Source organism: Staurois parvus, unplaced genomic scaffold (assembly GCF_062004578.1).
Source record: "Staurois parvus isolate SC_StPar_1 unplaced genomic scaffold, SC_StPar_1.0 ptg000017l, whole genome shotgun sequence".
NCBI lineage: Eukaryota > Metazoa > Chordata > Amphibia > Anura > Ranidae > Staurois > Staurois parvus.
This window is the reverse complement of record NW_028317813.1, coordinates 6,066,470-6,089,135: the sequence shown is the minus strand read 5'-3', so window position 1 is coordinate 6,089,135 and position 22,666 is coordinate 6,066,470. Positions and strand designations below refer to the sequence as shown.

General features: G+C 41.3%; 1 protein-coding gene across 2 annotated transcripts; it reads right to left on the bottom strand.

Moving 5' to 3' along the window:
- Window positions 1-2,869: 2,869 nt before the first annotated feature.
- On the bottom strand, window positions 2,870-10,996 carry ATG101 (autophagy related 101). Of its 2 annotated transcripts, none has more exons than XM_089679214.1 (3): window positions 10,975-10,996; window positions 5,596-5,865; window positions 2,870-3,456 (listed from the first exon to the last, which is right to left on the bottom strand). In XM_089679214.1, exons 2-3 carry the CDS (start codon window positions 5,845-5,847, stop codon window positions 3,052-3,054), a joined length of 657 nt encoding a protein of 218 aa, XP_089535340.1. In that variant the 5' UTR covers window positions 5,848-5,865; window positions 10,975-10,996; the 3' UTR covers window positions 2,870-3,051. The 2 variants fall into 2 exon arrangements, with proteins under 2 accessions (XP_089535340.1, XP_089535333.1); XM_089679207.1 differs by lacking the exon at window positions 10,975-10,996 and adding an exon at window positions 10,736-10,894.
- Between the last annotated feature and the right edge of the window lie 11,670 nt (window positions 10,997-22,666).

Below are 22,666 nucleotides of genomic sequence, written 5' to 3'. Positions count from 1 at the left end.
GCATGTATTAAATGCTTGTTTGGCTAGGAGGGGGAAGAAAGAAGTATAAATACCATATTCTTAGACACAGCAGGCTTCTTGCTTCTTGCATGAGCGTTCCTCTAAAGCCCCTTCCCTCAATGCCAGGCTGGTTGCAGCTTGCTGACATCATCACATACAATGCAGGACCAGCGGTTAACATAATTTTGGGTTTACGAATGAAAATCCATTGAGTATAATGCCTTGGTTTATGAATTTTTTTACACATTTTTTAGCAATACGAAGTGTATGTCGGTGTAGATTTTTCAATGCAATTGCAGGCTTTTTTTTTTTTGCTTCACTATAGCTGACATAATTAGCTGTTACTTTCCCCCAGTTAAAGGAAGCTTTGTTTCTTTTAAGAAACTAAAAGGAAACACTGTTTCTTTTAACTTGGGGAAATAAACTAAAAAGAAACTTTCTTTCTTTTAGCCGGGCAAAAGTGACAGCTGAATTTCTGAGCCATAGTGAAGAAAAAAAAAAAAGCGGTAATTACATTTAAAAACTGGCACCATAATAAATAAAAAAAACAGCATGGGGTCCCCCCTTCCACCCATACCAAACCCTTCGGGTCTCGTATGGATTTTGAGGGGAACCCCACACCAAAATTACGCATGGGACCCCACCCCATGTGACATCAATCACGTCACATGGGACGGGGTCACTCGAGTGATGTCCCCGGGTGGCCCCGCCCCTTTACTATTTAAGAACTGTCAAACCACTGGAGCAGACAGGAGGTGGGAGCCATCGTCGGTAGTGGAGCCTTTTTTTTTTTATTCTTTTTATTTTCGGGTCAGTGGCGGGCATCGTGATTGACGTTGGATCTACTGCGGGGGACATTCTTTTAGTTTTTTCTTTTAATAAAGGACTTGTCAAAGAGCATGCCCTGTATTTTTTCACACTACACTTTTTGTGAATAAGTATCGGGATCATGTACCCCATACTCATTCACATGGGGGGGCCCCCCTTGTTAAAGGGCACTTTCAGATTCCAATAAGCCCCCTGCCCACAGACCCCCACAACCACCGGCCAGGGTTGTCGGGAAGAGGCCCTTGTCCCCATGTTGAGGGTATGTGGCCTGGTATGGTTCAGGAGGGGGGAGCGCTCGCTCGTTCCCCCACCCCTTTCCTGACCTGCCGGGCTGCGTGCTCGGATAAGGGTCTGGTATGGATTTGGGGGGACCCCCCATGCCATTTCTAAAAAAAGTTTGGCGTGGGAGTTCCCCTCAAAATCCATACGAGACCCGAAGGGCTTGGTATGGATGAGAGGGCAATTTATTTTTTTTAATTGCCAGCAATTCTTTTACATTCAGCTGTCAGTGGGGAATACCGCTGACAGCTGAAACATGAACACATGGTTGTCACTACTATAATACCGTATGACTTGATAAAATAACACATGCATATTTTTGGAGCGTTTACTTTTTTCTAACCTCAGGAATGGATTAATTGGTTTTCAATGCATTCCTATGGGAAACGGTGTTTCAGTTTACAATTTTTTTGCTATACGAAAAGTCCCGCAGAACTAATTAAATTCGTAAACCGAAGTATGCCTGTAAAATGAATTTGCTGCCTGTCAGTTAAAGACCTCTGTCCTAAACCCTTTACATGCCCCAGGCTGCAATATGATTGGAGTCCATGTTCTGGCCCTACCTCTGACCCTCCCTCATTCAAAAATGATGCACTTTTATCTTCTGTTTAGATAGCTTCTGTTTAATGAAGACTTTTTTTTCATCAGTTTTAGGCTAAAAAGGGTGTGGGCAAAGAACATTTAAAGCTGAGCTCCAGGCAGATTTACAAAACACAATGCAATGTAACAAAATATCCAAAAGGCTGTGAAAACCACCATCCTATGTATCAAATGTAAATACCTTTCACAGTTACCACCTGCAGACATACTATTGGAAACCTGATGCCCCCTGAGAATTCCTGTTATTTGGCTATCTTTGGCTTTTACACTTTTTGAGTTACTGACCCAGAACAAGCATTCGACTTGTCATGAGGAGAGACCTTCTTCATGACCTGCATACTTGTTTTGGATCTGTGAGACCTATTTAGGCATTTAGATGAGATTAATAGGCAGTCAAGTAGTAGTTCCAAAAAGGAATAGTAGCCTACATATTTTTATAATACAGGTTTTCTTAAAAGTGTACTTAAAGCCAAAACTTTTTCAACTTTGGAGAGAGTACAGAAAGATTAGAATCCCTTTTATGTTTATTTGTTTCCTTTTTTTGCTGTCTGTGCCTGATTTGGGGCAATAATCCTTCACTTCCTGTCTTTGAGATGCAAGAGAAAGTGAGAGCAAATTCCGTTACAAAGTTTCCTTGAAACAGGTCTCCCCATTAGAAGATATTCCTCCATTCCTGTTCCAGTGACAACTGTAAAATGTTAGATTTGTATGTTCCATCTCCTTCCTGTGCCAGGGCCATGTTCCCTAGAACAAACAGAGAGGTTAAATCTCCCCAATGTAGACATCAACAATAATAGCTTAAAGAGGACAAAAAAAAAAAAAACAATGGAGTACCACATCATTCCTTATAATATATAGTCCAGTGTGTTTCACAGGCTTTTAAAATGTCTCTATCATCTTAAGCTTTAATAGCTGAAGTTGAATGTGGTATTAACCCCAAAACCAAAAATGTTATATATTGCAGCTTACCAGTCATTAGATGTTGTGGCTGCCTTCCCCCCCCCCCCCCCCCCCCTTTCATAGGCTTTTCCCCTGTGTTTTCACCTGGTGATCTGGACAGTAACACACCTTCTGTATTAGAGCGCTCTAGGTGAAGCAGCACAGGGGGCACCTTTGGAAATCAGCATCGTCAGTCTGGGGGAAAGGATAATAAAAAGGCCAATAATCTCAATACCTTTTATTATTTATAAGAATTACAATATTTTACACACCCTAAAAAGAAAAAGGTAAAGACTATATACAAACTTGCCACTGTTCTATGATTTTTCGTCAATCAGTGTAATTAGTGACCATTAAAATTAATGACTGCAGTCCATTCTATAAATATTTTGGGTACATGCAGGGCTACAGTGCCAGTGTGTCTTTGATGAGTCTCCGCATTGTAGTAGTGACAGATGTGCCCAAAGAGTCAGTGATCTGATAGGAAATTTTGTACAGATAAGGCTGAACATCCTTCAAAGTTGTATCAAAGACATTGTCCACTTCTGATTGTGTTGGCATTTTTGGTAGATACTCATGTCTGTTCATCACTTCCACAATATTAATGATCTTTTCTCCCAGTTTCTCTCCCACTTTTTCCCTACAGATCTGCCGTTCCTGCTCAGTGGCCAGTGACACAATGTTGACTTTGATTGTCCAAACCTCCCATGGGATGCATTCATCTGAGAATGGCCAACGAGACTTCTTCTTCTGGTAGAATTCAAGAGAAATCTGACCGATGCCGTCATTTCCAGAATTCCTGAGAGCCTCCTGGAATAAAAAAGTTGAAAAGTTGATAGTTCTAACAGACAAACACACTCAGGCTCATTAAATAAGACAATAAAGTGCAAAAAGCAATTACCTTAGCTTCAGGAATTAAGCTAAATGCTATGTTTTAGTTCATTATATTTTCTCATCAAAATTTCAATTTACAAATTAACGTGTAAAATAGTTATTTTTTCCACCCCAAATGGACAAGTTAAACTCAAGGCAAACAGCCAAATATAGAAAAAATACATATGGTATATGGATGCTGTTGTACCAGCTAAAGGATACGTATTTCTATCCATTTATTCCTGAGATTTACTCAACCCTGCCACTCAGCACAGCCAGCCTGGAGACCTTACTTTTTTCTACTGCAATTAAATAGCACAGTTAGGTCTTGTCCCTGCCTCAAACCAGTGACTGGACAATGAATGAGAAGCAGCAGACTGATAAGGTGATCGGTCTATTACTCTGCTTTTTGTCAGATGTCCCTTTTTAGCAAATGAGAACTTCAGCACATCTTACTAGCTCCTCATGTAGCTTTACCCTCTGCCAGTCTGAGCTCTGGTGTACAGGGATTCAAAGAGGCTGATTTAAAGTCACATACAGGTACTTACTAGATGCTTTTAAAATATACTTATAAAGTATGGGTTTGCAAAAAAACAAAAACAAATAAAAACAAACACATTTTTACTCACCTAAGTGGGTGCAGCATTGGTCCGATGCTGCATTGGTCCCCCACCAGCTGTAAGACTGAAAACTGAGCGGTCAAAGAATGCTGATTGATTGGTAAAAATGGGTAAACGAGCGCTAGAAAAACCCAAAAGTAAAAAGCAGCTGGCATAAAAGGTTAAACCTCCAACCCTCATGAGACAATAAATATAAAAATGCAGCGCTCTAAAAGAATGACAACCTCATGTAACAGTATAAGATATTGATAAAAGACTCGGGTGATTCAATAAAAATATGTCTAAGCAAACGCACATATAACAATAATGATGCGCACAGTCCAAGCAGTAAATTTATTAAAGGGCCCCTTTGAAAACGTGCAAGTGCACAAAATGCATTAGGGAGGAGCCAAGCCAGTGACGTTACACCGCATGAGCTACGAGGGAGGCCTGCGGCCATCTTTGATACTGTTTTGTACATTCCTGTATACCTGAGCTGCATTCCTGTGTACCAGATGTGAGTGTTTACTGTCAAAATACATGTTTTACCATTGAATTAATAAACTTACTGCACTATATAGCACTTCTCTTTCTGGCTCATTTAATTTGAGCTATTAAGGTGGATTCCTTAAGTGCTTTATATTGGGTACATATTCTTGAAGTGGAGTTTTCCTGGAATCCGGAGAGTAGCAGTGGATGATCAGCGGTTGTGCAGACGTATGCCAGATGATCCCCGTGGTTACCCCAGGATGATGATGACCAGGAGTGGTCTATGTTACTCAAAGGCTCTTTTAATTGCAATATATGGTTAGTGTAATATATTCTCATTCCCACATTTCACTGGAAGCACAGATCTGTTCACCTACCTGTATTTGGACGATTAGCTGTCACTTACGCACCACTTGCGCCATACTCAGGCGCAATCTGCACTTTTACTGTTGTGCTCCAAAGTGCATTTATATTTATCTTTGGACTGTGCACAATATTATTGTTATATGTGCGTTTACTTAGACGCATTTATATTGAATCACATGAGTCTTTTATCAATATTTATACTGTTACATTAGGTTGTCATTCTTTTAGAGCGCTGCATTTTTATATTTATTAAAGAATGCTGATTGCTTAGTTCTCAGCTTTCAGTGAGCTGGTCTGTGGAGGTGGCAGGAGCTGCTGGCGTGCTAAGAGGCTGAGCCAGCTGCCGGTCCAGGTGTCTGGGTGGATCCCGACAGAGCTTGGACCGGCTCTGTAACGTCAGCTGATAGTGGGCTTTAGCTCACTCTTGGCTGAAAATGGGTCACAGGAATGCAGAACGAACTGCACTCCTGTGATCCCCAGGAGAAGTATAGCCAAAATAGCTTGCATATAGTTCTCCTTTAACGTATGCCTAAAGTTAAAATCTTTCTTTCATTTTTTAGAAGTGGAATTTCTTACCATTCCTTACTCAACCAAAACTTTAAAGAAAATCCAGTTGTCTCACCTTGAACTCACTAACTGCCTTCCTCAGGGCTCTGTCCAGCTCATCTGAAGAAACTCTGACGTAAGTAAACTCTATGAAATCGCAATCAATGTCCTGAGTTCCAACAGTGCCAATAGAATAGGTTCCTTCCTTCTTGTAGTGGAACTTCCCCGTGCTACGGTGAAGGAGTATAGTATGTAGTACCGCCAGCATTGCCTCTTCTACCTGACGGCCCTCTACAGACACTTCCAATACCTCTGAACGGCAGTTCATTGTGATTTGTTAGGAAGCCTGTAGATAGATAACAATACAAATTTGTAAACAACAACTTAAAATGTAAAAATTGCTTGCAGATATTGCGATATATTCATGACTAGAGAGACCATAGATCTCTCCTCTGGCCTCCAAAGCAGAAGTTCAAACCAAGATCAGTTTGATCTGTTGCTTCTCAAGGCGGTAATGACAAACAAACCGAAACTGGAAGTGACAAAACCCTTGTGTCTTCTGGTTTCTGACATCACACAGTGGGAGGAACAACATCAGTTCCTCTCAGTATGTCCAGGGAAGCTGATGCCATTGGATGCATCCTTACTGGGCTCCCTGATTTGACTGGAGCCTAGTAAAGGCAGTGGCAACAGGAGGGGACCCTCTTCTAGCACCTGTAAAAGTAATCTAGAGGCTGTATAGCCACTAGGGTTACTTTTACATTGTGCAGAATTGCCTGATGTAAAAAATTATACCAGGATCATGGTTACAGCCTCAACCTTGATCCCGGTATAGCCACCTCAATATCAGGATGTATATGTGCTTCCAAATTATTATTAACTTTACTGTTCTCCACTATAGGTGCAGAGAGTGTATTACACACTAGTGGTTACAAGAAGGCTCATATCACTATTCTGCATTCAATTTTAAGTCCAATGCCAGTTTTCTTAGTTTTATATATAGTGTGGAAGAATTAGGACACTCAAGTTTTTATTGTTGTCTAAGACCTTTTTGTAAAATAGGAAGTGAGGAATTACCCCTCATCTTGTATCAGTGTCACCCTGTAACACTGTCACTAATATAGGAAATCTCCAAAGCGGGGACACAGGAACAACAACCTGACAGCAGTTCAAGCTCTTCCCTATTCTACTATATATACTAATAATCTGGGTAAATATCTAAGTTACCTGAACAATTATAATGGTGCAAAAAAACTAACACAATTGACAATAACAAACAGGTAGTCCTGTTTCATGTCTATCTGTGCCACCCAATTCCAGTTTCTTTTTAAGAGTGAAATAAAAATGAGTTTGAGTTCTGCACCGGCTTAACAGAGGGATGTGAAATGGGCAGAGGAATCCAGAGCATGCAGTTGCAGCTGGGCTTCTCTCTGTGCTATGGCTATCACAGATGCAGCACAGAACAAGGAGAAGATTGCTTCTCATTAACAAAGGGGCTTGTATCCCTTTCATTAATTTTTAACAATATGAAAGCTCACAAGTGCTGTTTTACTAGACCTACAAGGCAGCAGTAACACAACCGATCTCCGGCCTCCCTACTGGAGTGACCGGTCATTCCTAGAAACCACTGCCCTACGGCACTATGAAGAGGAACGCTGAAGCAGTGGTTTCAACAATCCACAGCAAATAGAGGAATAACAATAGGATTGAGCTAAAAAGTGTATGTAAACCCAAAAACAAAAGTTGTTATATTGCATCGTTCAAATTCTTAAATGTATTGGCTGCTTCGATTTTCTTTTTTAGTTTTTTTTCTTTTATTTTCACCTGGTGAAGTGGTCAGTGACTTTATTATTTTTCAAATTACTTTAAAACAGAACTAAATCTGCCTATGCTTTACAGCCAAGGAAGCTGCCATCTTAGCCTCTGTTTGATCTGTACTGCTATGGTGCAGCACATGTGAACAGTTATGACATCAGCCAATTGATGGCTTGACAGTTCAGGTGAGAGCTGACAAAGGCACACTACCAACTGAAACAGTTGCCATTTGACGCATGCCTGGATGTAACTGTTTGGGGAAACCGCTGAATTGGTCCATTTAGTTCCGCTTTAAAGTACAACAAAACGCACTGATTTAACGGTTTTATGAAACAGTTACAATCCCGGCATGTCAGGAATGCTAACCATCATAGTCTCATAACTGATCACATGCAGAACTATGGCAGTTGCAGATCAAACAGAGGCAAAGATGGCAGCTTCCTTGGCTGTAAAGGATAGGAGGGTTTAGTTCCGCTGTAAATTGGAATTAAACCCATCACTTTACTGGTTTTAAAAAACAATTACACTTGGTATGCTGGGAATGCCAACTGTCACTTTTTGCTTTTATCCAAACTGTCAAACCATCAAATGGCTGGTGCCATAACTGATCACATATGCAGCACCATGGCAGCTGCAAATCAAACAGCGGCTTAGATGGCAGCTTCCTTAGCTGAGAAGGATAGGAGGGTTTAGTTCCTCTTTAACCTCCCTAGCGGTATGATTATTTCAGATTTTTGGTGCTGAATAATAAATTATAATTTAATAAATAATCATTAAAAATAATAATATAATAATAATACATTTAATTCAATAATAGAATCAAACCAAAAACACTGAAATTTGAAATAGAGCGCCAAGTTCGCACATTGCTGAGCAAAGTCGCAGAATCGTTTTCAGTGTCTGATGACGAATTTCCCCCACGAATCATTATCACTCAATTCTGCAAGTGGTTCTGATTTACTATCGCTGTTATCTAGCTGGTCTAAAACTGCTTTTGACCTAAAGGGACACTTTTTGGACACCATGGACATTTCTCAGTTTCCAGGCAGAAAGAGCAGACAAAATGCAGGCAGGGCACAGGACAAAGCACTAGGGACAATATGTATGTGAAATGGGTTGAAACAGCAATGTTTTACTATGTAAAATTTGTTTGGAAAAAAATGACATTTTTTAAAATTTTCAAATTTCCCGCCGCTGGCAGCGCCCGTACGTCCCGACGTCACAGGGACCAGACCACAGAAGCTGGATGCCGGCATCGGCCGGAGGAGATGGCAGGGGACGCTGCAGGGGACACATTGTGGGAGCGAAGGACAAGGTAAGCTCTGCAGGGACTCCCTATGCAGCGCCACATGGTAAGCCCGAGTGTAGCTCGGGGTTACCGCTTTTAGTACTGACATTTTACCCCGAGCTACACTCGGGAATACAGTTAGGGAGGTTAACAGACCAAGCTGTCCAGCAAAAGTGGCAACTAGATCATTGAGACACACCATTTTACACGGACAAGGGTGCTTACAATGGAAAAAATGTTGCTGTAACTGCTTACAAAGTGTTAGCTGTCAGAAGTGAATGCAAAATTGGAGAGGCATTAGAACACCAGTCAGGTTTTATTGCTGTCAGCCAGTTACAGAGATTCTCCCTCTATGTCTGTTCTAATGACTGTTACCACTGAATGTGATAGAGAATGCTATATTTTTAGTGGCCAACTTTTATTTACTGTACTGGTGTGAACTAGACCCATTGGAATCCATGTTACACACCGTCCATTCGTTTTTGATACAGAATAAAAACACACTGGACTGCATCTGGTTTGAACCAGCCCTAAGACAGGACATATTACTGGCAGGATCACCAAATGCAAACAATGTGAAAAAATCCGTAAATAAGAAAACTAAAGCAGCCACCACATCTAAGGACTGGTAAGCTGCAATATATTACAATTTTGTTTTTGGGTTTAGATACACTTTAAAGCTGTAGTAAATCCACAATTAAACATTTATTATTTTGCAACCTACCACTTCTTAGATGTGATGGCTGCATTAGTTTTCTTTTTTAAGGCTTTCTTGCTTTTAAGCTGATCTGGCCAGCATGTCTGCTGTTTTTCAAAAGACCAAGCTCTCTTGCAGGATGTAGTAGTTTACAGGGTTGAGACAAATTATTTACCACTGACAGAGGTGCTTACAATGATCAGCTTTTATTTATTCATTAAAAACCTTTATCCTAAAAGGAAAAAAAATGTTGCTATAACTCCTTTTTAAAGTGTTAGCAGGTGTTTGGCTTCAATTTGTTAGTGTATCTAAATCTGCTAGTATATCTAACACTCCCCTAACCCCAAACTGACAATTCTGCTGTCCAAATGTTCCCCTTCATCCAGGGTGGCGGCACTCTAATACGGGAGGAGTGTCACCGGCCAGATCACCAAATGAAAACAGGGAAAAAGGCTTAAAAAAAAAAAGAAAACTAATGCAGCCACCACATCTAATAACTGGTAAGCTGCAATATTAAATTTTTGGTTTAATACCACTTTAAAGTGGAATTTCACTCTCTCAGTCAACATTGACCATTTTTAATCCTTGCTGCTAGCATTAGTAAATAGATAGGAAAGTATATATGTGCTTGTTTTAACCTTTTTTGCATTTCTTCACTTACTTTCTGGTTTCCATACCTAGACAAATGATATCATCCCCCCACAGCTATTACCTTTTCATATCACTCAACCCCTCCTCCTAGATTGTAAGCTCTAACGAGCAGGGCCCTCTGTTTCCTCTTGTACCAAATTGTATTGTAAGTGTTTGTAAAGAGCTGCACAAACTGTTGGCGCTATATAAATCCCGTATAATAATAATACATCCCAGGAGTCTTCAGGAGGGGAGGTAGGGTTTTCAGCTCAGCCAATGCCTGAGCTAAGGGCAGATGGATTCCAGGAAGTAACTGCTACATGAATCATCTGCCCTTACTCAAGATGGCCATGGCCAGACCTGCCAGGAGGTGTTTTTCAAAGTGATTTCTCAGTAAAATAAAGCATGGAGACATGAACAGATGGGTGGGTTTGTTTGGAATATTAAAAGAATGAATGATATAGCATTCTTGGTTTGGGGTGCTCAGGTGCAGTTTAGGGGTCCCACCACACCATTCCTTTTCAGTGGCATTTTGCTGTAAAGCCTCCCTGGTCCAGGGTTGGTTCCTCCAGCACTGACCTATGGCTCCTTGTTCCCCCCTGGGTCAGGAGGTCTCACTCAGGTACCCCCATGTTCCTCTACACAAGTCCCCCATCCAGTGAGGAAGAGGTGCCCTGACTATGTGCACCGTCATTGGCTGATTGTGGAGTACACAGCAGGAAGACACAGGTATGTGCGCTCCCTCCATCCCCCCGGCCTATCCAGTGACCCAACCATGACACTTACCGCCGACGAGGGACAGAGGGCCTGCAGCTGCCGGTCATATAGAGTGAGAGCAGAGGGAAGGCCGGGCTCAGCGCTGCCAGCTATGTACACACCAGGGCCTCACCACCCGCACAGCTCGCTGCCCCCCACTAGTACCTGCTGATGATGACAGAACCAAAACAATGAACGTCACCGGACTGTACCACCTGCACCGGAAACAGCCTGCACTCCTCTCCTATCACCCGCTCATACTAGGATACCTTGCATTCCTCTGTACTGCGATATAAAAACGCTGTGCCGTATTTTTAGGCTTCTTTTTCTATCGCACAGACCCTACTGGTAGTCCAGTCTGGATTTTCCGTCCCCTTGTCTCCCTGAAGCAATGGTATGGCCCGCTCTGCCTTGTTTGGGACTTGTGCTCCCTCTGCCGGCCATCTCGGTGAAGAAAGGAGAACAGATGAGCTTGTATGATAGATGGAGCCAGACATGAAGCCTGCTGTTACTAGTCTGGGAGCTTCTAAAATCCAACCTCATTCGTCTATTTCATGGATCAGCAATGGAAAACTTGTTTTGGAGTGTGGAAGGGTTAAACACTCTGCCAAGTTTTTCTAGCGGTGTCCCCGCAGAGAGATTCACTTTTCCCTGGTGACTGTTGTCACCGAGACAGAAGATAAAGGGAAATCTCACATTTTGTCACAAGAGGCGAGGAGATGTCTTCTACAGAGGACAGCTGTCTATGAAGGGAATTTCCCTCAGTTGGGAGAGATTTCCTCTCACTTCCTGTTCGGTCTCCAGGACAGGAAGTGAAAGGAAATCACAATAGTAGGGCACAGAGTGTAGGAAATAAACTGATAGAGGTGTTATCCCTTCTCTACTGCATCTAAAACGGAACAAAGTCTTGATCCTATGTGCATTTTAAGGGTTCGTTCACACAAGCTTTACTCTTTGAAGAGTGAGCTGCATTCAGATCATTCTTCAGAGAGTATATGGCATGTGGTGCCTCCTCACACACTCCTTTAACCCCTTGAACCCTATACTAGTGCACCACAACTGCTGTTATTGAATGGGTCACATTTAGCAGGAAGTAGCACCCATCGAGAGTGACAGGGGGTATCATTTCAGCCATGGCATGTGTACATCCCCTCAAAGTGTAGCTCAACTGCTGGATTTTACTGCCCCCCCAACCACTAGCATGAATAAGCCCTAATGCTAAGTTTACATTTGCGGTTGGGGGCAGTGAAAATAGGCAGCTGAGCTGCATTTTTACAGCCCCATCAACCTTGCTTCTCTCTTAAAGTGTTATTAAACCCAGGACCCTGCATTCACTATATCTGGTCTCCTACAGTACACACAACATGGAAGTGCAGTTATTTTAGTAAATATAAACTGCTAAATACCTTTTCTCATCAGCAGTTAGAGCAGTCTTGTGACTTCTATCAGTGTCCAGCGGAGTACTGGTTAAAGCCTGTAGGAAGAGTTTTCATTCTGCTCAAGGAGGATGCAGAACCCCTGACCTCTGTCTGGACAGTGCTGATTGGCCCTTTGCTGCACTCTCCCAAGAAAAAAAAAAAACCTCTCAAGCAATACACACCAAGCTGAGCATATGCAGATAGTCTCCACACCAAATGTCCTTTCAGGAGATAAGAGGGGGACACTGGAAAAAGGGGAGGATCTGAGAAGTCAGAATCAAACAGCCTTTTTACACAATGCAGAGGATTAACCCCTTAGGTTACACAGTGAATATAACAAGCATGCTTTACTGCATATACAGACTGATTTTATTGTTGTGGATTTAGTAACAATTTAAGCTACAATAGCAGCCATACGGAGTTCTATAAATGCTGCAACCACAGTGTTTTGCTTCGGGGAGTGGCAAGAATTATACTCCATCACTTTAGTAGGCAGTTCCACCAGCTGAAACATGACCCATTCAAGTAAATAGGGTTGCCCCACAACCATCAGGTAAATTTGGCATGGTGGGACTAAAACAGGTAGTGACATATGTCCACCTCAAATCCTTGCCAAACATTCTCTGAAAAGCAATCCACCATAGATTGCTCTTCAGAGGGCAACACTTATGTAAATGAGCCCTAACAGCCACATTGATTAATTTGGTTCTGAACTAAGCAAATACCTCCACTCCAAAGAGGCATCATCCATGAGGTCCCCCAACAGCACCAATATTGTTTCCCTGGCTTCCCATGCCCATGCACAAGAGTCAAGCCACCAGCCAATCAAGATGGCCAAGGACTGGCACCCAGAAGAAGCCCAGAGATGTCAGCACACTGTGTGGGACCTAATGGTCCCATGGCTGGAGTAGAGGTGTGTATCTCTAGGCTTCAGTACTGCTTTAGTGCCCGGTCATACCGGTGTGATTTGCAAATTGAAATCGCACATGAAATTGCATCTAATGAATGTGAATGTCAGTGTCTTAAAGTGTGATATGCTGGAACACGATTTCTAAGGATGTTTTTGCATGACTTTTTCTACAGTTTTGTTGTGATTTCCCATACATAGAATATAATGGAAATTGCAAGAAATCTTTGAAAATCTCCACAAGTAGGAATAAAGTCTTCAGAAATCGCACCTGAAATCACGCTGAAATTGCACACAAATCGCACGATTTTAATTCGCAACTGTGTGATCGGTGACTTAGGCAAATTTCTTTTTAGCAATTTGGATAGAGCAAGGGAGAGTTATTACTCAATTTTCATATGTGTGTCCCATAGGGGAGGTTTTACTTAACTACCTATCTCATAGCCAGGAACAGGAAGTGAGAGGAAATCCCTGGTTGTCAAGAGAGTCATTAGAACTAGCGTCCCCATTGGAAGGTTTCCCTCTATTCCCGTTCTGGTGAGAACCCAAATTTAGGATTTTCTTTCATTTTTTCTCTCAGTGATAACAGTAAACAGGACAAATACAGAGGGTGACTCTCCCTAATAGGGGCACAAACAGCAATAGAAACCTGACAGTTGTTCTAATCTGTCTCCCCGCTATCCAAAACAAAAAAAAGTGTTCCCTTTAGCTATATTTTACGTTTACAGGAAGACAGAAGGACGCTGCATTTCTGGCAAGAGGTATTTTCTGATCTTGCCGAAAACAATCTTAGCCTGAAAAGTGAAAACTAATGCAGCTACCACATCTGGTAAACTGCAATATTTTACTTTTTTTTTGTAATTGGTTATCTAAACACTCACTGGCCACTATATTAGGTCCAGAATTGTGTTAATTCTTCATGGCACAGATTCAACAAGTTGTTGGAAACATTCCTCAGAGATTTTGGTCCATATTGACATGATAGCATCACGCAGTTGCTGAAGATTTGTCAGCTGCACATCCATGATGTGAATCTCCCAAAGGTGCTGTATTGGATTGAGATCTGGTGGCTGTGGAGGCCATTGGAGTACAGTGAACTCATTGTCAGTTCAAGAAACTAGTTTGATCTTTGTGACATGGTGCATTATCCTGCTGGAAGGAGCCATCAGAAGATGGGTACACTGTAGTCATGAAGGGATGGACATGGTCAGCAACAATACTAAGGTAGGCCGTGGTGTTTAACCACTTGCCTAACGGCACTTTTACCCCCTTCTTACCCAGGCCAAATTTCAGCTTTCAGTGCTCTCGCACTTTGAATGACAATTGCACGGTCATGCAACACTGTACCCAAACAACATTTTTATCATTTTTTAAAACAGATAGACTTTTGGTGGTATTTAATCACCACTGTGGTTTTTATTTTTTGTTAAACTAAAAAAGACTGACATTTTTGAAAAAAAAAAAGTTTTTTCTCAGTTTCTGTTATAAAATTTTGTAAATAAGTAATTTTTCTCCTTCACTGATGTGCGCTAATGAGGCTGCAGTGATAGGCACTGATAGGCGGCACTGTTGGGCACAGATAGGTGGCACTGATGAGGAGGTACTGATGGGCATTGACAGGCATCACTTGTGGGCATTGACAGGCATCACTGATGGGCACTAAAAGACAACACTCATATGGCACTGATAGGTGGCACTGACCGGTACTAACTGGCACTGATAGGCGGCACTGACTGGCACTGGTTTGTGGCATTGATGGGCACTTACAGGTGGCATTGATGAGCACTGACAGGTAGCACTGATGGGGCTACACTGATCATCAGTGCCCTGATGATCAGTGTAGATGTCCACTCTTAGGAATGCCGATTACCGGCTCTCCTTTCCTCAAGAGCTGTCAGCGGGAGGAGAGAACTGCCGATAACCGGCATTTCCTATTTACATGTGATCAGCTGTAATTGGACACAGCTGATCACATGACAGAGCAACTGTCATCAGCTCTTTACAGTGATTGGTGATCCGCTGTATCCCTGGGACACAGCGCACCACCGATCGCCGCATGCCTCTGAGGGCGTGCATGCGCAGTTAGAGTTGGAGGACGTCCTCCCAGAAAGAGAGAACCGCCACCTGCCCATCATATGGAGGCAGTTAATCCATGCTCAGTTGGTACTAAGGGGGCCCAAAGTGTGCCAAGAAAATCTCTCCCACACCATTACACCACCACCACCAACCTGGTCCGTTGATACAAGGCAGGATGGATCCGTGCTTTCATGTTGTTTACACCAAATTCTGACCCTACTGAATGTCACAGCTAAAATTAAGATTTGAGACTCATCAGAGCAGGCAATGTTTTTCCAGTCTTCTATTCTCCAATTTTGGTGAGCGTGTGCGAATTGTAGCCTCTCCTTCCTGTTCCTAGCTGACAGGAGTGGCAGCCGGTATGGTCTTCTGCTGCTGTAAACCATCTGCTTCAAGGTTCCACGTGTTGTGCATTCAGAGATGGTAGTCTGCATACCTTGGTTGTAACGAGTGGTTATTTGAGTTACTTTTGCCTTTCTATCATCTCAAACTAGTTTGCCCATTCTCTTCTGACATCTGACTACAACAAGGCATATTCATCCACACAACTGCTGCTCACTAGATATTTTCTCTCTTTCAGACCATTCTCTGTAAACGCTAAAGATGGTTGTGTGTGAAAATCCCAGTAGATCAGCAGTTTTTTAAATACTCAAACCAGCCCGTCTGGCACCAACAACCATGCCATATTCAAAGTCACTTAAATCCCCTTTCTTCCCCATTTTGAAGCTCGTCTTAATTACGTCTAGATGCCTAAATGCATCGAGTTGCTGCCATGTGATTGGCTGATTAGCAGTTTGTGTTACCAAGCAATTGAACAAGAGTACCTAATAAAGTGGCCGGTTAGTGTGTGTGTATATATATATATGTATTACTGTATATATAATATTTTAGAGATAAGATGTTACTAAGAGGGCACCCCCAAGAATTATGTGTGCTGCAGAATAAATGCTTCTTAGTTGCTTTAGATAGACATTCGATTGCCCAGTGCAGTCTTGCTATTATGACACTGCTTCTTGGCATTAAAGAACTGGAAGCTTGCCTATGTCAGTGGGGCTCCTGCTTGGCTGGGCACAGTCTTTATTAAGCAGTTTACTATTTATGGCTGACTTTGGCCTGAAGGTTTCATTGCCTGTGAATTGCTTAGCACTAACAACTGCTGTTTAGATTAGATATACAGTGGATATAAAAAGTCTACACACCCCTGTTAAAATGTCAGGTTTCTGTGATGTAAACAAATGAGACAAAGATAAATAATTTCAGAACTTTTTCCACCTTTAATGTGACCTATAAATTGTACTGAAATCTTTTTTTTTTGGGGGGGGGGGGGGGGGGGGTAAACAAAAAACTAAAATAATATGGTTGCATAAGTGTACACACCCTCTTATAACTGGGGATGTAGCTGTGTTCAGAATTAAGCAATCACATTCAAAATCATGTTAAATAGGAGTCAGTACACACCTGCCATCATTTAAAGTGCCTCTGATTAACTCAAAATAGAGTTCACCTGTTCTAGTAGGTCTTTTCTGGCATTTTCTTAGTCGAATCCTACAGCAAAAGCCATGGTCCGCAGAGAGCTACCAAAGCATCTCATTGTTAAACGGTACCAGTCAGGAGAAGGATACAAAAGATTTTCCAAGGCATTAGATGTAACATGGAACACAGTGAAGACAGTCATCATCAAGTGGAGAAAATATGGTGCAACAGTGACATTACCAAGAACTGGATGTCCCTCCAAATTTGATGAAAAGACGAGAAGATAACTGTTCTGGGAGGCTGCCAAGAGGCCTACAGCAACATTAAAGGAGCTGCGGGAAAATCTGGCAAGTACTGTGTGGTACATGTGACAATAATCTCCCATATTCTCCATATGTCTGGGCTATGGGGTAGAGTGGTAAGAGGGAAGCCTTTTCTTACAAAGAAAAACATCCAAGCCCTGCTAAATTTTGCAAAAACACATCTGATGTCTCCCAAAAGCATGTGGGAAAATGTGTTATGGTCTGATGAAAGCAAGGTTGAACTTTTTGGCCATAATTCCAAAAGATATGTTTGGTGCAAAAAGAACACTGTACATCACCAAAAGAACACCATACCCACAGTGAAGCATGGTGGTGGCAGCATCATGCTTTGGGGCTGTTTTTCTTCAGCTGGAACTGGGGCCTTAGTCAAGGTAGAGGGAATTATGAACAGTTCCAAATACCAGTCAATATTGGCAAAAAACTCAGGCTTCTGCTAGAAAGCTGAACATGAAAATGAACTTCATCTTTCAGCATGACAATGACCCAAAGCATACATCCAAATCAACAAAGGAATGGCCTCACCAGAAGATTAATGTTTTGGAATGGCCCGGCCAGACCCCAGACCTGAATCCGATCGAAAATCTGTGGGATGATCTGAAGGGGGCTGTGCACAGGAGATGCCCTTGCAATCTGACAGATTTGGAGTGTTTTTCGAGGAAGAGTGGGCAAATATTGCCTAGTCAAGATGTGCCAAGAGTACTGGAATCAAATCAAAAGGTGCTTCAACAAAGTATTAGTTTAAGGGTGTGCACACTTATGCAACCATATTATTTTAGTTTTTTCATTTTTATTTCCCTCCACCTGAGTTATACAGTTTATAGGTTACTTTGAAGGAGGAAAAAGTTCTGAAATGATTTATCTTTGTCTCATTTTTTTTACATCACAGAAACCTGACATTTTAACAGGGGTGTATAGACTTTGTCCACTGTACATGCCACTTTAAACTTACAAAATAGAGTAACCCCAGTGAGTACTTCAGTACTTATTCAGACTGAGGTTAAAATTGAAATAGAAAAAAAACCACTTCATACTGGGAAAACAGAATACAATATTTAAGAGTTTATATTTACTGCCATGGAATATGAGAGACAATAAGGCAAGCAGCTGGCTTTGTAAGTATTAAATCACATCTGAGTAGAACACCAAAGAAAAAATACAATATCTGGCAATATGCATTTATTTTTTACTTTATTATAAGTCAGTGTAACCAGGTGCTTGGCTAAGAATGAAGCATGATAGAAACATTGGCTGCAGATGTTCTCACAAAGCTGTTAATGCTGGACCTAGCAACATTGCCTGCCTCCAGCCAGTACAGGGAGCAGACAAGTCTAAAGAATTCAAGAGACCTATGCTGGCCACAATAGAGTGTGGGAGTTGAAGTTCAGGAAGGGAGCCATGCTATAGACTCTTATGGAATAGAGATGTGCATGAATAAACAATTTGTTTTATTTCAGATTAGTTTTGTCATAATTGTTATGTTAGAATGATTCATTTTCGGAATTCATTTTATATATTTGGATTAATTTTGTATATTTGTTTATTTGTTATTTTCTAATCCAGGGGTCTCCAAACTTTCTAAACAAAGGGCCAATTTACTGCCCTTTAAATGTTTGGGGGGCTGGACTGTGGCCAGTGGGAGAAGAAAATGTCCTGGTGTCAGTGGGAGTAAACAGTTCCCCATCATCGGTATTAGGGGGAGTAATAGTGGTCCATCAGTGGTATCAATGGGAGGAATAGTGCCCCATCATTGGTGTGAGTGGTAGGAATAGTATCCCATTGATGATGTTAGTGGGAGGAATAGTGCCCCATCGTTGGTGTCAATGGGAGGATAGTGCCCCATCATTGGTGTCATAGGAGGAATAGTTCCCCATCATTGGTGTTAGTGGGAGGAATAGTTCCGCATCATGGGTGTCAATGGGAGGAATAGTGCTCCATCATTAGTATCAATAGGAAGAATAGTGCCCCATCATTGGTGTGAGTGGTAGGAAATAGCATCCCATTGGTGGTGTTAGTGGGAGGAATAGTGCCCCATCGTTTGTGTTAATGGAAGGAATAGCGCCCCATCATTGGTGTCATAGGAGGAATAGTTCCCCATCATTGGTGTCATAGAAGGAATAGTTCCCCATCATTGGTGTCATAGAAGGAATAGTTCCCCATCATTGGTGTCATAGAAGGAATAGTTCCCCATCATTGGTGTTAGTGGGAGGAATGGTGCCCCATCATGGGTGTCAAAGGGAGGAATAGTGCCCCATCATTAGTATCAATATTAAGAATAGTGCCCCATTATTGGTATCAATAGGAGGAATAGTGTCCTTTTGTCGGTGTCAGTGGACTGTACTATGCCCCACTGTTGCTGAAAGTGGGGGGAATAATGCCCCAATGGCCACAAAAAAGCAAGCAAAGGGCCACCTCCAGCCCCTGGGCCACAGTTTGGAGACCACTGTTCTAATCAATTTAAATTAACAATTTTGGAAGATGGCTATATTCTATTTTATTCTTTTCTATTCTGATTCGAATTGCAGAAGATGGCTATATACTTTCTATTCACTTTTATTCTTTTTGAATTTGGAATAATAGAAGATGGCTATATTCTTCCTATTTTATTCTATTTGAAAATTGAATAACGGAAGATGTCAATATTCTTTCCATTTTATTCTATTCTATTTGAAATTCGAATATCGGAACACGGATGTATTCTTTCCGTTTTATTCTAATTCAAATTTCAGAAGACAGCTATATTTTTTCTATTCTGTTCTATTCTGATCGATTACATTTTTTTTCCTATTCCATTCTTTTTTATTCTATTCTACTCTGTTCTATTCTATTCTTTTATATTCTATTCCATTTTGGTATGTTCTATTCTGTTTCATTTTATTCTATTCTATTTCATTTTATTCTATTCTATAAAGCACAAAATCAAACACCACAAATAATCACGCTTGGGTTAAACACCTACAGTTATAAAGACTGAAAAATAAAAACATTTAAACAAGATCCAGCAGCTTGCACAATATCGTAGGATACAATATAAAAGACATATGAGGAAAATGGTGCAGCACTAGTAATAACAGAAACATAACACTTCAGTGTAAAATATAATAGAAAGTCCTATCCATAAATAAATGGTGCACTCTAGTTAAAAAAGGCATAATACGGTCCACCTGTAAAGCCTCAATAGACTGTACTGTAGGAATTGATGTTTCAAGATGTTTAAAGGAGGAAGGAACAGTCAAACAGCGCAGAGTGCAGTCGATATGGACATCAGCAAAGGACCCGCCACAAAATTTTCCTTCGATGGCTTCCAATATATTCCAAAGGGATATAGCCTAATGGGCAGGAATAATCCTCACAGATAATAGCCCAAAAAGGAAAAACATTGTCATAGTGTAATATATTGATAAACAGTGTGCAGCGGAAAGATAGGGATCTGTAGGCTGCTGCTAGCAACTAACACAGGTGAGGTGATAATAAATCAAATAGAATGCTGCGCTGCCAATCCTATAGCTATAAGAAATATAGTGAAAAAATAGTGAAAAAATGTTGTGAACCCCTCTCTAAATAAGAGAAAATGCCAGTTGAAGTGAATAAATTCATAACAATGTGACGTGCTACAATGCACCTCCCTCCTCAATGAAAATGCATATATAGCACTCTATAATATGTGAAAAACCATATGATATACAGGGGTGTGGAAATTTTTGAAAAAACTACTTACCCGGGGACTAAATTGGTGCCCCAATTTACTTGTCCAAATAAAATTTCTTTTTTTTTTAACCATAACTATTTATATCGGAGGTGATTTTAGGAATGTCTGGGGCTTTTAAAAACAAAAGGGGCTTTATGGTGACTTAAACGTTTAATATTTTTAACATTGCCCTGTTTATCAACTCCTCCCCTCCCTGCCTGTCTCCAGCACCGCATTCAGGGACTAGCAGGGAGAAGAGAGACCTTGCAGTGTAATGAGCACTGATTGGCTGCTCATCAGGAAAGGGTGGGTCAGGGCTTATCCTTTATCCCTTTTGCTGCCAGAGCCATTTTTGTATTTTTTGCTCACTTTTAAAAAATCATTTTAGGCCTGAAGATTACATAAAACCCCCAAACATTATATATTTTCTGAAAGCAGAGACCCTAGAGAATAAAATAGTGGTAGTTCCAATTTTTTATGTGGCATGATATTACTTTTTTAATTTTTCATGTGGCAAAATTTCAGTAAAATTTGCATATGCTTGTTAAATGGCGATGAACTTCAGTACCCTGTATTTTCTATAGGTCAACACATTTAAAGCTCCTTATAGGTCACCAGTTTAGTGTTACGAAGGAGGTCTGGTACTAGAATTATTGCTCTCACTCTGGCGTGCGCTGCGATATGTGACATATGTATCACAATCGATGTTTTCATTCGTAGGCGCCCCAGCGTGTGTTTTTACGTTTTTATGTGCATATACATGGGGGTGGGGGGGCCTCAGTTTTTTTTTGGGGGGGGGGGTGGTATGTGCTTGGGTGTAACTTTAATTTTTTACAATAAAAACATTTTTTTCTTCTTACTTTTTTTTTTCATCACATCGGGGACAAAGTCCCTTATGTGACAATTTTTGGTGACAGGTCTTCTTTATTGAGGCATCCAAGATCTAAAAGACCCTGCATGTCTCCCCTGTGCTCCACTGAATGTAATGCAGTGCACATTGCACCGCATTACATTCTTTCCCGGCTTTCATGGCCGGGAATCTCTCAATGGGGACCTGGAAGTGACATCATAACATCACTTCCTGGTTAGGACAAGAAGGGGAGGGGAGCGGACGTGTCTCCTCCCTCTCCTCTAGCTGCCAGCGCACGAATGCTTCCACCTGGTAGGTGAGCCCACTACATGTCCCAGGCATCAGGCGATAGGAATTGAACATCCCTGAATATGAAACATAAATCATATACAATTAATTGGTGTCTAAACCAAAATATTGCATCAGGGGCTACAATACACCTCCCCCTGGTAAAACGTTCTAAAATATAATGCTAAATAATCAAAAACCAATATGTTTATCGGTTCATCTTTATTAGGTAAAAAAATGTCCAGGTACTACAAAACACCTTCCACGTTCATACAATGGTGACTTGTTGATAAGAAACCAGTGACCGTAGCTAATAGTGATCCATCCTGTCACTATTGCTCCCCCTACAGAACCTCACTCACCACAATTTATTGACCCCTGTGCATAGGTGGTTCAAAAGCGCTTATCTGGGTGCATTCCTTCCACAAGCCCCTGTAATGGATTAGCCTCCTGTGAACTGCTGGGATGGATATCCACTGTGATAAGATCCTCCCTATGGAAGGGAACCTTCCAATATACCAGATGACCACCTGTCCGCCACCACCACAGAGCTATGCAGTAGAAATGATCAAAAGGGAAACTACCATAGCGATATACTGTTTTATTTGGATAAAACCACATAAAATTGCAAAAACAATCCGTTCCGGAATGCCATTGTGCTCCACATACATCCTCATGTGAAACGGAAGTGACGCAATTAGCTCTGCCCAACCTACCAGGCGGAGGTGTATTGTAGCCCCTGATGCAATATTTTGGTTTAGACACTTATTAATTGTATATGGTTTATGTTTCATTTATCATATGTTTTTTCATATATTATAGAGTGCTGTATGTGCATCTTCATTGAGGAGGGAGGTGCATTGTAGCATGTCACATTGTTTTGAATTTATTCATTTCAACTGGCATTTTCTATTTTTTATAGAGGGATTCACAACATTTTT